Here is a 16,178-nt window from a genome sequence, read left to right as displayed (position 1 = left end):
TTTACTGAGGTGTTTATCAGCTGTAGGAGTTCCCTTGTAGAATTTATTGAGTAGCTTATGTATAGTATCATATCATCTGTAAATAATGATATTTTGACTTCTTCCTTTCCTATTTGTATCCCCATGATCCCTTTTAGTTGTCTTATTGCTCTAGCTAGAACTTCAAGTACTATATTGAATGGATATGAAGAAAGTGGACAGCCTTGTATTGTTCCAGATTTTTGTGGAACTGCTGTGAGTTTTTATTTAATTTGATGTAGGCTATCAGCTTGCTATATATTGCTGTTTTTATGTTGAAGTATGTAACTGTATTCCTGATCTTGTCAAGATTTTTCTCATGAGGGGGTGTTGAATTTCCTCAAAGGCCTTTTCAGCATCCAATAAAATGATCATATGGTTTTTCTTCTTTCAGTTCGTTTATGTGTTGGGTTACATTGACTGATTTTTGTATTTTAAACCATTTATGCATCCCTTGGATGATCCCTGGTATGATTGTCATGATAGATGATCTTTTTAATGTGTTATTGGATTTGGTTTGCAAATATTTTATTGAGTATTTTTGAATCAATGATCATAAGGGAAATTGGTCTATAATTTTCTTTTTGTTGTTGTTGAGTTGGCCTGGTTTGGGTGTCAGGGTGATTATGGCCTCACAAAATAAATCTGACAATGTTCCTCCCGTTTCTAATTTGTGGAATAATTTGAGGAGTATTGCTATTAGCTCTTCTTTCAAAATACAGAAAATTCTGTACTAAAACCATAGGACCCTGGGCTTTTTTTTCCCTTTGGTTGGGAGACAATTAATGACATCTTCTATTTACCTAGAAGCTAGAATTCTATTTAAGTTGTTTATCTGATTCATCTTTGGTAAGTGGTATCTATCAAGAAATTCGTACATTTCTTTTAGATTATCCATATTTGTAGAGCAGAGGTTTTTGAAATATGACCCAATGATTTTTTTGATTTCCTTGGTATCTGTTGTTATGTCATCCTTTTTTATTTTTTCTTTTGTTAATTTGGATAGTTTGTCTATGTCTTTTAGTTAGTTTGGACAAGGGTTTGTCTATCTTCTTTATATTCTCTAATAACAAATTCTTTGTTTCACTGATTTTTTTTTGTATTGGTCTTTTTGCTTCTATTTTATTGATTTCAGTCCTGAGTTGGATTATTTCCTTTCCTCTACTCCTCTTGGATGCATTTGCTTCCTTTTCTTTTTAGAGTTTTCAGGGGTGCTACTAGGTTGCTAGTATGAAGTCTGAACGTTCCTCTGACTACCATTTTTATTGTGTTTCATGAGTTCAGTTATGCTGTGCATTCATTTTCCTTGAATTCTAGGAAGTCTTTAACCTCTTTATTTCTGCCTTGACCCAGTGGTCACTGAGAGGAGAGTTATTCAGTTTCCATGAGTTTGTGAGCTTTATGTTATTTCTTTTGTTGTTGAAATATAGCTTTAATCTGTGAGAGTATGATAGGCTACAGGTGGTTATTTCAATTTTCTTATAGCTGTTGAGACTCACTTTGTGACTGAGTATGTAGCCAATTTTGGAGAAAGTTCTGTGAGATTCTGAGAAGAGGGTATATTCTTTTCTGTTTGGGTGAAATATTCTCTAGACTTCTGTTTGGTCCACTCGACTCACAATGGCTTTTAGCTCCATTATTTCTCTGCTTAGTTTTTGTCTGGATGACCTGTCTATTGATGAGAGTAGTGTACTGAATTCCCCCACTTTTAATGTATGAGGTTCAATGTGTGGTTAAAACTTTAGGAATGTTTCTTTTACAAATGTGGGTGCCCTTGAATTTGGGGCATAGATGTTCAGAATTAACATTTTTTTGGGGGGGGGGGTGAATTTTCCTTTTGATGAGTATGAAGAGTCCTTTCCCATCTCTTTTGATTAATTTTGGTTAGAAGTCTTTTTGTTTTTAAGATATTAGAATGGCAACTCCAGCTTGCTTCTTGGGTCCATTTGCTTGGAAAAAAATTTCCTACCCTTTAACATTTCGTGTTTTGTCTATGTTCAACTGACACAGAAAACAACCAAGAGATGTGACAATTAGGCTGAAGCCAGGAAGCAGTTCATTGGATGAGAACAATAGGCCCAGGAGACATCAGTCCAAAAGCTGAGTCCCAAATTAACTTAAACAAGGCTTTTCATGCCCCCTGTGTTGCCATGTCCCCTGCATAGTAATCTAGATGACATATGTTTGTTTGGCTTATTAAACCACCTTATTAGAGTTTGATAAACTGCCTCATGAGTAGAAATGTTTCCCCAAGCAACAGACTTTATCCAAATCTATTTATAGCAGAGATGAAAGGATGAAGAATTTGGTTTTGAAAGAAATGTAGTGTAGAGTGTTGAACCTCTAGGGAGCTGGCCAGTGGTGTGGGTCTTTCCTGTTTCCAGGGCACCTCGGTGCCCGGTGCTTTATTTAATTGCCTTACACCGTAAAACTGAAGGAGGTCCTATGCCATGCAGAGGCTGTGTTTGGGTCAAAAGTACTGATAACTCTGAGAATTTTAAATCCCGCTGTTGTTCGCATTGCTGTATACATCACATGTGCTTCTTGCAAAGAATTCTGTTCTGAATGTTCTTTGAATAATTCCTTTCTTTCTGGAGTGTATAACTATTTATGGCAAGAAATGCCTCCTTATTTAATTTGTCACAATAGCTATAACACAGGAAATTGAATTATTGAAATGTGTTAGACATGGTTACATCCTTCAAAATACTGTGAGCTGTCCAAGGCCATGATGCATGAGAGCCACCTCATAGGACTCCCTTAAAGACTCATTGAGGAATAAGATAAGATAAAATAAAATGAAACAAAAATGCCCTGGTTTTATCACAAAAGGGATATGGTTTAATTTTCTGCTACATTTTGTGACCACACAAGTTAGTAAATAATTTTAACAGAAAAAAAACCATTATATTTTCATGTACGCCAAGCATGTGAACACTGACTGACAGTTCTGATGCCAGTGTATTGGGTCCTCTTATAAAGAAATGTGCCCATCAATGATCAATGAATATTCAAACATTTATGTCCTCCCACACATAGACCTGAACAAGTTAACAACATGTTTTTCAGTGCTCAAGAACACAAAAGGGCTGACTGTGGCATAGAAGTGGCCCACAAAGAGTTGGATATAGTAAGATGTTGGATCATTTAGGAACATGCTTCTTGAGCAGGAGATAAAGCCATCCAAGACAGACATCAACACGAAGAAGCTCATGAGCAGAAGGAAGGTCCTGTTAGCTCTTTGCTCTGGGGATGCTTTTGGGGAAAGGCTGGTGCTGTGAAGATGCCAGGCCTGCTTCCTGTGCCTGCACAAGAGAGCCACCATGTACCAAGTTGAGATGACCATAACACTAATAAGAAAGGCTTCCCTGATGGCCAGCAGTTTAGAAAATGTGCTTTTCATGTGGTTACTCATGGGTAGGATGGAACAGGACCTAGTAACATACATGAAGTTATTCCTAGTCAAATTAGGAGTGGCAATAATCGATACTAAGAGGTGACTGCTATTGAGCATATAGAGGACACTCAGAAAAAGAAGTGCACATGAGATGTAATAGTGAGATTTGTGCTTGATCTTGGCTAAACAAGAGCTTCTGGGACTGAGGATGATGGCCTGGAGGACACTCAGCAGGCTGGTGGTACAAAGTGAGAGACCTCTAAAAATTCTGTACAGGTAGACAATGAGTTTACATATGATGTCATCCCATCCCCTCAAAGAAATAAAAATGTCCATGGCTATGAATGCTATGAACATTAGCATCAGTAGGTGGATTATGGCCAGCAGACCAATGAGCACATCAGTGGGTCTGGGCCTGTGCCCACGAATGAACTTGAAGATGTAGAAGAGAAAAAGGAAGCTGTTGGCTGAGATTCCAATGCCAATTTCAGAAAAAAAAGAGGTGTTCCTTATGTCAGAATAGTGTGAAGTCATCTTATGTGGAAACAAAGAGTGGCTCAGGAGTAAAGTAAAACAATGACTCACCGTGAGTAAGACCTCAGACACCACTCCAGACCAGGCTTCTGGCCTCAGGAAAACATGCAGATGCTCCTGAATGCTTATTCCACTGAAGACCTCAATTCTAACTCCTACCCCACAGACCATCCTCCTGCTCTCACTTGTCATAAGCTGAGCCATGGCTGGAACCTGTGTCCCATAGTGGCTTCAACAATGTGTGAGCTCCCTCAACATTAAAAACAGGAGCAATTATGTGCTTTCATGTTTTGCAGGTTTGGGTTTTACTGGAGCAGGAGCAGCATCTTACTTGGTTTTCCCGAACAACATCTTGATGGCCAGGTAATTTATAGACAGAGTTTTACTATTTTGGGTGGAGTCTGAATGAGGAGGATGTGTGAAAGAAAAAAATAGACCTCCCAATAAAAGCGGTCACATGGATTGGATATGCACTTATTCTATTCAGGGCTATCTGTACTTTACTGAAAATCCAAATTTCTTAGAAAATTTCTATAGAAAATGTTGGAGGTTGTAATCTATGATCCAGATGTTTCTGATTCTATTCATGATCTTCTGTTTCCTCCAAGTGTGTCCTTCAATACTCTTAGGCGGGGTTCCAGTCACCTCCTCTTGAACACGTGGACATCAGTGTACTTTTGTCAGAGAGAAGCTGGGTGAGCAAGAACATGATGTTCACACACCAAACATGGGAGAGTTCCAGCACATGATCGTCTGTGTGGATGTGTTGGCAGCTGGTTTTCTCATACAGTGCCTTATATTTGTGCTCTGGGAGAGTTCAGGCAGCTTATAATGACTGCTCAGCACTGTCCCTTCCTGAAACAGAGTAGATAAAAGACAGATAAATCAGAAAACAGTAGCACATTGGCACATAGTCCTTTTAGAGAACTCTGGTGGACTATTCAGTCTTTGATCGCTGCTCTGTACCTGCATCTTGCTTGGTTCTGCTCTCAGTCCAGAGCTTCTCCAAGCAAATGGCAGAGTGGGCAAATGTCAGCAGGGACATATGCCATGTCTTTCTCCTTCAGCGTGTGAAGTCATGGAGTAAATAGAACTACAGTTATAACAGACTTGGAGCTGTCCCATATTACAGAATTAATTAAAGAAAAATGGTCCAACTCAGTCTTGAAAGGCAGACTCCATAGGAGTCAACATTCCCTTTCTCCATAATGGAGCTGTACTCACCAGGTACCTGATATGCTGGCTCCAGGTTTATATTAATAAATGTCGTGTACATGCTGTTGAATTATTGTAGTTTCTTTGATTTAGACACAGACTAAATAAACCACCATGACCAAAACCAAATGGGGTTGGTAAGCCTTTATTTCATCTTACAGCTGATAATCCCTTGTGCAGGGAAGGTGTGGAGGGATCTGAGGCAGGAACCTGGGGCAAGAACTGAGGTATGTGTCACAGAAGGATGCTGCTTACTAGCTTGGGTCTCATGGTTTTATCAGTCTGTGTTCTTAAATATCCAGAACCCTGAGCCCATAGTCCACAGGCACAGTTATGTGGGCCCTTTCTCATTGATCATCAATAAAGAAAATGGATCACACACTTGCCCATACTCCAACCTAGTGGGGGCATTTTCTCAACTGAGGTTCCCTTCCCAATTGAGTCTAGTGTGTTGATTCAACAAACAAAAGACAAAAACAGCTGCCACAGCTGACCCCCTGTCTACCTGACACTAAACACTTCTCTGTTACACTATAACTTTGTCTCTCAATTTTGTTGTTCCCAAGATATTAAACCAATGTCAACATTGCAATATAAAAGTTCAATGTTTTTTTATTTTTAAACTTCAATCTCTTAAGTCACTTTCAACATTCAAAGACTCTACAAAATACAACTCTCTAAAAACTCTAGTTTCTCTAACATTTTCAAAGTCTGTCTTAAAAACCCATGGTCTCTCTAGAACTCTAAACTCCCTGAAGTCTCCAAAATCCCTTTAGAAGTTCAAAGTCAAGAGACTTTGTGGGCTCCTGTAAAATAACAATAAATAAGTATTTTCTTATTTAAAAGGAAAGAACCAGGGCACAGTCACAATCAAGTTCAACAAAGTCTAACAGCATAACTCTCAGTGCCAGGCTTCTGGAACTCACCAGTGACCTTCTGGGCTCCTCCACACTACTGGCAAAGCCTTCCACACAGCTTGTCTCCTAGGTTCAAACTGGCTCACCCCACAGCAGGTGCTGCTGGTATGTGATACTTACATCTCCAAGTGGCTTGGCTCTGCACAGCAAAGGGGCCGAGGCTTCATCAGTGTCCTCTTGGCTGTTTTCAAGGACTCTAACACAGTTGTATGGAGCCAAGTTACAGCTTCACTCCATGATCCCTCCATGTTTCAGAACCAATACCACCTGAGAAACTCTTTGTTTATTTGTTTGTTTGTTTGACACAAGGTTTGTCAGTGTATTCTTGGCTGTCCCGAACTCCCTCCATAGACCAAGTTGGCCTTCAACACCTCAGAGACTCCTGAGCTACCAAGTTAGGCTACTAGCATGTGATGCAGCCTCAACAGTATTGAGACCACAGTGTCAGTGTGCTGAAGCTGAGAAAATAGAGGATTTTAATTGTTCCAGCAAGGCAAAGGTTTCATTTTAGTGATTCTTTTCTTTTAATTAAATTTTTATTTTTTATATTACTTATAGTTTATTTAGTTTGTATCCCAGCTGTAGCCCCCTCCCTCATTTCCTCCCTATCTCACCCTCCCTCCTTCAACTCCTCCCTGCCCCTTTCTAAGTCCACTGACAGGGGAGGTCCTCCACCCCTTCCATCTGACCCTAGCTCATCAGATATCTTCAGGATTGGCTGAAATGTCCTCCTCTGTGGCCTAGCAAGGCTGCTCCTCCCTCAGGGGAGGGGGGTTTGTCAAACAGCCATCCACTGAGGTCATGTCAGAGAGAGTCCCTTTTCCCCTTACTAGGGTACTCACTTGGATACTGAGGTGCCATGGGCTACATCCAAGCAGGGGTTCTAGGTTATATCCATGCATGGTCCTTGGTTGGAGAATCAGTCTCAGAATAGACCACTGTGCCCAGGACAGGAGCCTACTACAGAGGGCCTCTGAAAGACTTTCCCTAACAGTGTATCAAAGCAGATGCTGAGACTCATAACCAAACCTTGGGCAGAGTGCAGGGAATCATATGACAGAAGGGCAAGTTAGTACGACTGGAAAGGACAGGAGATCCACAAGGACCAAACATTTTAGTGTTTCTTAACTCAAAATATGAGTGACCCTCTTAGAATTTTTAAGGGACTCTCAAGCTTCCCTACAGAACTACATAAAACAAGCCTCCATCATCTGCTCTGCTCTCAGCATTACATTCCAATATCACACCAAATAATCCACTAAAGTATCAGCACTCTATGTATTTTACAGTCCAAAGTTTCAAAACCTTTCCACAGTTCTCCAAAAACCCAAGGTCAGGTCTGTCGTAGTCATACCTCACGGCCTAGTACCACCTTTTGTCTTCTCAAGGTTTCTGTTGCTGTGGGGAGAGGAGGGATTATTTCACCACACAGCCTGTAGTTCCCCAGCCATGGAAGCTAGGAGAGAACTCAAGACAGGGACCTGGAGGCAGGAACTGATGGAGAGGCCATGGAGTAGTGTTGCTCACCAGCTTGCTCCTTAGAGCTTGCTCAACCTACTTTTGTAGCACCTGGGACCAGTAGGCAGGGACGGCACTGTTCACAGTGAGCACGGCCATCCATATGAAATCAACATCCATCAAGACTTGTACCAGGTGCTTGCCCACAGGCCGGTCTGCTGAGGATGTTTCCTCAACTGCGGTGCCTCTTCTGAAATAATTCCAGCTTGTTTCAAGCTGCCATAAAACTTTCCAGCACAGACACCATGCATGCAGCAGATGTAATTTTGTAAATAAATTCCTGTGACATAATAAAAACTTATCAGTGACAGTCATATGTGTAGGGTGAAATTGTTTTATACTTCTGTAAACCATGTGACATTGTCACCACACCTGGCAAATCCAACTGGCGTGTGACAACCATGGGACATTGTCATGGAAGATACTAAGGACAGGCAAAGGGGATAAAATTTCACAAGTACAGGGTACCATGTCAGGATTTAGACTGGAAGCAGATGGTTGGTGAAAACATTGAATAAAGCAGATTTTCTGAAATAAATGTTCTGTAGCAACATTAGAAAAGGTTAATCTTTTATAAGATTATGGACCATGTACTCCAGATATCAGTAGAGTGTTGATTAAATGAGTGGTGCTCAATTATTCTTTATAAAGCTCAGGGGTTAGTTTTCAAAATCCCAGTCACAAGAAGCAGAACACAGTAGGTTGGGGGCAGTTTTGTTTTCCAATGAGCAGATAAAATGGCAGTTGTCTCTACTTTGAATAACTCAGATATTAGAGTTGTGCTGTGACAGCCCAGGAAAACAACGGAGAGACTGAAGGGGCTCCATTGTTTCCAAGCTTTATTTACAGCTTTTTAGAATTACAAACTACATTTACAAATGTCATCAGAAGCACACACTCTGAATGTCATTTTATGGTCTCTGCACTGAGAGGCAGGTGCATATTCTATACTTATTTCATGGAAGGAATACACACCTGTAGATTTTAACTAATAGTTTGCATTGCATGTGTATCAGCATTGGCTAACTAAAAGGCTAAAGAGTTCTAAAATGCTTTTTCTCATGTCATTTCTGGAAATGCACATTTTTTTTTCTTTAATTCCACTGAGCTAACAAGAAAAGGAAGAAGAAAAAGGAACTTGGTCTTTATGAGCACATCACACTATCAGACTGCTCAGCTAGTGAGCTGTCAGCTTTGCAGAGTGGGGCACAAGCTGTGCTGTTTTCACCATCTCTTCAGAAACCACAGCCCTACAAACCTAAAACTCTTAGTAGAGTCATGCAGCTACAGAGGATGTGCATCCTCATTGATATTCCTAACATCACGGCTTCAGGGATTCCGGCTTTGAAACCACTTATATCCTGGAAATGGAATAACATAGTAGCTAAAGAGAAAACATACAGGCTTGCCTTGAGGGACTGACATGTCTCTAGTCATCCAAATAGCTACAGATGACATGCACTGACAGATATATCTAAATCTTATACAATAAGGACCAGTAAAGCATGCAGATTCCAAGCAGATTATAATTTTTGTAAAAAACCTTCTGGTGAGTTTTTCTCTCCTCAGGAACAAGCCACAGAGAATCTTCTAGCCTGTCTCCACCCAGATGACCCTTATCAGCTCATCTGCCTTGCTGAGTATGGTTTTAAAAACCAGGAGATAGGACCCACATTCTCAGACCTGCAGAATGCATTAAGGACCACTTCACAGGACCCACACTCTCTGATATGCAAAATGGGTTAAGGGCCACCTCATCCAGCCAAGAGGAGAGGAAAGGAGGGAGTATGCTGTCACAGGACTGGGATAGCTGGTTGTAACATGTACTATGATTGCACTTTATACAATGCAACAAAATAGGCTGCTTCCCAGAGGCATGAAACTCAGTACATGGAAACAGAAAAAGTCACTCATTTGTGAAATAGGTCCTAGTAGAAGAGGCTACTGGAGAATAGGAAGGGAAGGTTTTTGTGCAGATTAGGAAATAAGACATGCACAGAGCAAGAAATGACCAAGCAGAACCTGAGAGCTCCTCAGTTAAAGCCAATTGTGAAGGCTACAGTTGCTCGGGGGTAGGGGGAGGAATTGAACTCCCTGAACTGCAGGAATTCAAGAAGCCACGACTTTAGCCTGTGTCAGCCCACAGCTACCCAAATCATGGACAACCCACAATCCATAGCATCAGCACATGGAGGGGGTTGGTGGAGACACTGTCCCTGCTCAATGAAAATGGCTGGAGGTTACTCAATCAGGATGTCTACCTTTGGCACAATCCTAACTTTAAAACTAGAAAGAAACTAGGGAGAAATGGCCAGTACTTCGGGTAAGGCAAAACCATCAGTGAGCATATGCCAGTGCTGATTCCAGAGATGCCAGAAATAAATGAACTGTGGTAACTTTATAGGCAAATCATGAAGAACCTTCGGGCTAAGGAATCATGACTGTTTCTGAAAGCCTGGGTGAGAATTGTGTTTTTGAACATTGAAGCCTTTGTACAGCATCTCTGAGCTCAGAGTATGAGTGAGGATGTCTTACAGGGTTTCCAAATCAGCCTCCAGAAAGAGCAAGAGTGGATGTACCTGAGGGGCAGCATGGCACAGACTCCAGGCAGAAACACTGGACCCTGCACAGTGCGGCAGCACATCCTGCTCCCCCAGTACCCACTGAGCCTTGGGAGAGGCTTGGCTTTGCTGCTAAGAGCTGTGAACTCCCTCCAAGTGTGCTCATTGCCTCAGTGACAGGAGAGGGAGGTCAGTTCCTGTACATCTCTTCACATAGGTTCATGTAAAGATGAGCTTTGGGATAAGCCTGGAAATGAAATAAAGACAGCAGGACAGGGTGAGGGGGTTCAGTTCTCTAAAGTTTCCTCAAAGAAAAAAGATTCACGTTTTTCTCTCATAAAAAATTGCACAGAGTACATGGGGGAGAACATAGAGAAAAGACAAATCATGGAACCGGCTCTTCCCAGAATTCCTGATCTCAGTGAGACAGGGAAGGGAATCTGCCACTGTCACTATGCATTAATAGTTAGTGTCCTGGAAACCTCATCATCATAGCCATTTAATGACACTTCCTATCAGGCCAGCAGAGGCTAAGGGCCGACACCACTACTTTGTGATCTCTGAAATTGAGCTGAGAAGAATCGAGGCCATGAGCAAACACTAGAATATACATTGCAGTCCTGTGGGGAGCTCCCTCTGTGGAATGAGAATTTGAATCTACAGCCTCTATTACTTACACAGAATTTGGAATTTTTTATACCTCACAGCACAGAAGAAGTTACATGAAAACAGTTGTGTGCACACCAAAGTTACAGATGCACAACTCAGGAAAGTAAGCTCTCCAGACCTTTCACTTCCCTGATAATTTATCCTAGGAATAGGTAAATCAGTAAAAGAAATGTAACTAAACAGCTTATCCAGGTATACAGTGGGAGTTACTTAGTTCACAGTAATGAACATGAATTCTATAGTAATTTGAAAGTCTATAAATTAAGGAAATGAGTATGTTAAGAAGAAAACGTTCTTGTTACCCATGCAGAACTCAGTCCCTTGTGCTGATGGTCTGTCAGATCTCAGCATCTCCTCTGTAGCTGCTGAAAACCCCTCTTTAACTTTCTCCTCCCACAGCCTTCCTGGGTTCTTACCACCTTCTGAATTTGCTCTTGGGTGCAGAGCACTTACCCAGATTGACATGGCAGGGGAGGACTGTGAGCTTGAGGAGATCCTGCAAATCTTAGGTGAAGGGAGAATTTAAGGCCTCTCTGTGACATGTTATTTCTGTATCTGTAGAAGGTGACATGTTTCTGCTGGGGTCATGGAGACCTGGCATCCCAGTGGAGCATCTTCTCTGCCTGGTGATCTTACTCCCTGTGTCCTGATAACAGCCATTTGGGAAGGGCTGAGAACAAACTTTATCTGAGCTCCCTTGCCACACCTGCTGGAGTGATCAGAAAGTTTGCACCAAATGGTCAACCATGTCTTTTCTCATGTTGAACTTTTGATATAATTCTAATTAATTTAGCTCCCTGTGATGCCTCTCTTCTGAGATTCAGGAACTCCCACGAATTTCCTACCCACCCAAGGGTCTTCCTTCTACAGGGAGTGACCTTAACCCAGGTCAGTCTTCCCTTGGAGCAGCTTTTTTATTAATTGTTTTCTCCAGTATTTCCAAACTTGTAGTTGCAGGATTTTAGCTGTGAGTGAAATCTGAAGGTTAATTGTGAAAGAAATTAGATGCAATGCAGAGCACTTAAGGCAGAGCTGGAGAGCCAGGGTGACCACAGGCAGATGGGACCCAGCTGAGGCTGAGGACAAGCTGTGCTCTGCTCCATGAGCAGCCTGAATGTTCAGGTTAATCCTCGCTGACAGAGGCAGGAACTGGGTCTGCAACTATATGCAATTGTGTTTCAGAACCAAAACAGTTCTACGAAACACATTATGAGCCCTGGTACAAAACATGACACTGTGAGCTGTAGATGAAGCCCTTAGTCATCCAGCCCAGGTCATTATTTTTGCCCAGCAAGTGCTCTTATGCACTGGTCGTCTCCTCACCCACAAATGTGGAGTTTTTACCTAACAGACAACTCTTCACTCTGAAGGCAGGTGCTGGAGCCCTGAGGTAGGACTGGCAGTCTTCTGAGGCTTTGATACAGAGTGTGCTGTGAGCTGAAGCCTCTGCAGAAAGTCTCTACAACACAGCAGGTTGATTTCCCCAGGGTCAGATATCTGTTCAAGGTTCCTGAATAAACTGCATTGAAAAAAAAAAAAAGAGATACTCACATGGCAAATAAACCAAAAGAGGATCTCAAAAAAAAAAAAAAAAAAGTGAATCACGGTTCTGGTGCCAAGATAGCCTCATCTTAGGATCTTAGGGATTCTCACCATCACTAAATAATCAAATAGTCACTGTTCTCTCACACATGGACCTTTAGACGTTGATTATATCCTTTCCACTGCTGATGAACACGAAAAGACAAACAGTGGTGTACCCAAGGCTCACAAGAATCTGATACAGTAGAATATTGGATCACTTTTGAACGTATGTCTTGAGCAGAAGATAAAGCCATCTAAGATGGACATGAGCATGAAGAAGCTCATGAGCAGCAGGATGGTCCATGTGGCCCTTTGCTTTGGGCCAAAAGAAAGCCTTGTGGAGAAAGCCTGGTGCTGTGAAGATGACAGGCCTGCTCTCTGTGCCTGCACAAGAGAGCCACCACAGACCTACTTGAGAGGGCCATGACACCAAAAACAATGCTTCCCAGAAGATGAACAGTGTTGATATTATGTACTTCCTGGGGAAACTGAGGCATACAAAAGAGCAGTATTCAGTAATATAGAGTAGGTGGTGTGAGGTCAAATTAATGGTAACAACCATGGAGACAGATGATAAGGTTGCTAGAAATGGACAAATAGAAAGAAGACAGGACAAACTACCACTATATGTTGTAACATGTGGCCAAGCAGTTTGTCACCCTCAGTGTCTAGAATTGAGGGTGTTGGCCTGCAGATCATTCAGGAGGCAAGAGGTACAAAGGAAGAGACCCCCTTAGAAAACTGTTTAAGAAGAAAAGCAATTTACATATGATGTCATCCTGTCCTCTCTGAAGCATGAAAATATCTACCTATGATGTTTACAACCAGCAGCAGCAGGAGGTGGATTAGGTCCCATAAGCCAATGGGCAGGTCAGTGAGGCTGGGCTTGTGTCCACTATTGAATGTGAGGACATTGAGGAGGGAAAGGATACTGTTACATGAGCTCCTGGTGCTTATGTCAGAGAAGAAAGTGTTTCTGAGGTTATTGTTAGTGGACAGTTTGCTGTTCTGATACATCTTATGAGGTCGAGAAGCATAGAGCAAACCTTGCAGGAAAACCAAAAGATTCTGTTCATGCCAGACACAGCCTTGGCCATGGATCTAACCACGCCTCACCTCAGGAAAACCTATCAGATCAGCCCAATTCATCATTTTCCACTTAAAACCTCAACTTCAGTTCACCCCAGCCCCAGAAGCCCTCATATAAAGTAACAACTGCTGTGCATCACAGAACACACTCCCTTTCTCGCTGCCTCCTGTGCAAGCATTTATGGGAACTTTCCCTGCCTTCATCCACAGTTCTCTTGCTGTCAGGTACACAAACAGCTAGTTTTGGTGGATTTGAATGAGGACGATTACATTAAATTAGAAATCAAAAGACAGTATGTTTGTGGGTTTGACAAGGACAGGGCCATTTATTTCAGTTCTCTCCTCATTCTTTCACTCTACTAGCAAATATTCTTAATGAAGTTTCGTTACAAAAGTTGAGATTTGTGAACTCCAAAAACAGACTTCTTCAAATATCACCCACAACCTGACACCTTCATAGAGTGTGACTTGAGCGCTCTGAGGCTGAAGTCGACTCCTGTGGACTACGTGGATGGCCTTGTGCCTGTGTCTGGGACCCACAGGAGTGACATGAGATGAAGTGTACACACCAAACATGGAAGTGTGCCCAGCCCACGGTGGTCTCTGTGACGTGCAGCTGCCACTCTCCTCATGAGGTATGTGTGCATGTGGCCTGGGAGAGTTAAGGCAGCTCCGTTAATGACTGCTCAGCTCTGTCCCTGTCTGAAACAAAGAAACAGACATGGGGAAAGAAAACAAACGATGTAACCCCTGTGCAATCCTCTGCTGTGCTCCCATGGGCTTCTGTCTCTTTGAATCCTGACACGCGTCTGTTCACCTCGACCATGTTTCAATACCAGAAGTCGAGGTGAACAGACACATGTGGTCAAATATTAGCAAAGCAGATTCTAACATTTCCTCTCCTTTCGCATGAGAATTCACAGTGGGTTGTGTGAATGCAAATAGAAGTGCAGTTACATGAGCTTCCAAGCCATTCCATTATATGGTTCCAATGGAGGGAAAGCATCCAAGCCAACATGAATGGTATATGCTCTAGGATTCTGATGTCATCTCTCCATCAAGTTATTTCTCCAGACTCCAAGGTCCTGAGTCTAAACTTTACACCAGGAAGTTTGTCAAATGGTCTGCTGGCAGAATGTCTCTGAGGGAACACATGCATTAACTTTCACTGTAGCATCACACATACGGAGGAGGTGATGAAACCAACAGCAGTGCTTGTGGTGGTGGGCACTGGTCGGTATGTTTAAGAGACAGAGACAGGAGGACCCCAGCTTTGAACCTAGACAAGATATACCCGTAAGGGCTTTCAAATGGGTACGTGGGTAGAAAACTTGATCTTGAGTCAATTCTCACAACCTGTGTAAAGGGAGAGAGAGAGCCAACTCTACAAATCTGCCCTCTGGCACACATAAGGACATTGAATTTTTCATGTTTTACAGTGAAATGTATTAAAATATTAAAAGAGTTATTTAAAAATCAAGGCTGTAAGGTGAGACTGTTTTATAGTTATTTAGACCATGTGACTAACATCAGGTATCAAGGGGAAAAAATATTAAAAGTCATAAACTCAAGGTTCCATCTAAGAACTCAGGAAGAAAAGCCATCGATGTAATTCAGCATATAAACAAACAGAAAGAAAAAAAATCGTATGGTCATCTCATTAGATGCTGAAAAAGGCTTTGACAAAATCCAACACCCCTTAATGTTTAAAGTCTTGGAGAGGTCAGGGATACAGGGCACATAGCTAAACACAAAAGCAATATACAGCCAGCCTATAGCCAACATCAAAATAAGGGGAGAGAAACTCAAATGATTGGAATTTTGTTTTGTTTTTAAAACGACAACTTCTCTTATTGAGACTCACTCAGGTCAATGTATCAAGTTGACTACTGAAGATAACTAGGAGATTTTATTTGGTCCCTTCAAAGCATGTTGCAAGGTCCTTTCACATGGTATATGGAAGTGGGCTGCACTGCTACTGAATTTTTATCAAGGTGACACAAGCTAGGGTCATGTGGGAAGAAAGAACCTCAATCCTCCATCAGACTGTCTTATGGGCAAATCTGCAGGATATTTTCTTAACTAATGATGGATGTGGTAGGTTCCACTCAGTGTGGAAGGTGCCATCCTTGGGCAGGTGGTATGAGAGAGCAAGCAAGCAGGAGCAAGGGCAGTAAGCAGGCAGTGTTCTTCTGTAGCCTCTGCCTCAGTTCCTGCCTCAAGGTTCCTGCCCTGGGTTTCTGCCCTGATTTTCTGTAGGTACAAGGTTACTGTGTTATTCAAATGCTGCCTTCTGTACCCCTCACATCTGGCTGAAATCCTTGTTCTGAGAATCACCTGTCTCGAGGTTATATAAACTGTGCTCCTCAATAGTCCCAGGTATGCCCATGAGGCTGCTGACAGCAAACTGATGAGCAATGGAGAGAATAGGGCTCAACTGCCTGCCAGCCAGGGGAGGAGGAGTTAGAGGAGGAAATAGGGGATTTAGCCAAGGGAGAAGTCTAAGAGACACCAGGAGAAGCAGCTAGGCAGGAAAACTACAAAGTGCAAGTATCTCTGGGATACGTGCTGGGAGGAAACCAGATTAGCTTAGAGAGTTAAGAATAGAGTAATAACTGCTCAGTATTTTGTTGTGAAGCTTGTTATTAAACAAATATTAGTCTCAATTGTTTTGTG

General features: G+C 42.1%; 1 protein-coding gene across 1 annotated transcript; it reads right to left on the bottom strand.

The window, feature by feature from the left end:
- Positions 1-3,070: 3,070 nt before the first annotated feature.
- LOC132654150 (vomeronasal type-1 receptor 45-like) lies at positions 3,071-13,430 on the bottom strand (the record flags this gene model as incomplete). The annotated part of the gene is made up of 2 exons (XM_060383403.1): positions 13,385-13,430; positions 3,071-3,915 (listed from the first exon to the last, which is right to left on the bottom strand). Coding segments are annotated over exons 1-2 (891 nt in total), but the record flags the coding sequence as incomplete, so codon positions are not given.
- Positions 13,431-16,178: the final 2,748 nt, after the last annotated feature.

This window comes from Meriones unguiculatus, chromosome 5 (genome assembly GCF_030254825.1).
Source record: "Meriones unguiculatus strain TT.TT164.6M chromosome 5, Bangor_MerUng_6.1, whole genome shotgun sequence".
NCBI lineage: Eukaryota > Metazoa > Chordata > Mammalia > Rodentia > Muridae > Meriones > Meriones unguiculatus.
Note: the sequence above shows the minus strand (reverse complement) of the source record. Positions and strands in the feature narration are given on the sequence as shown.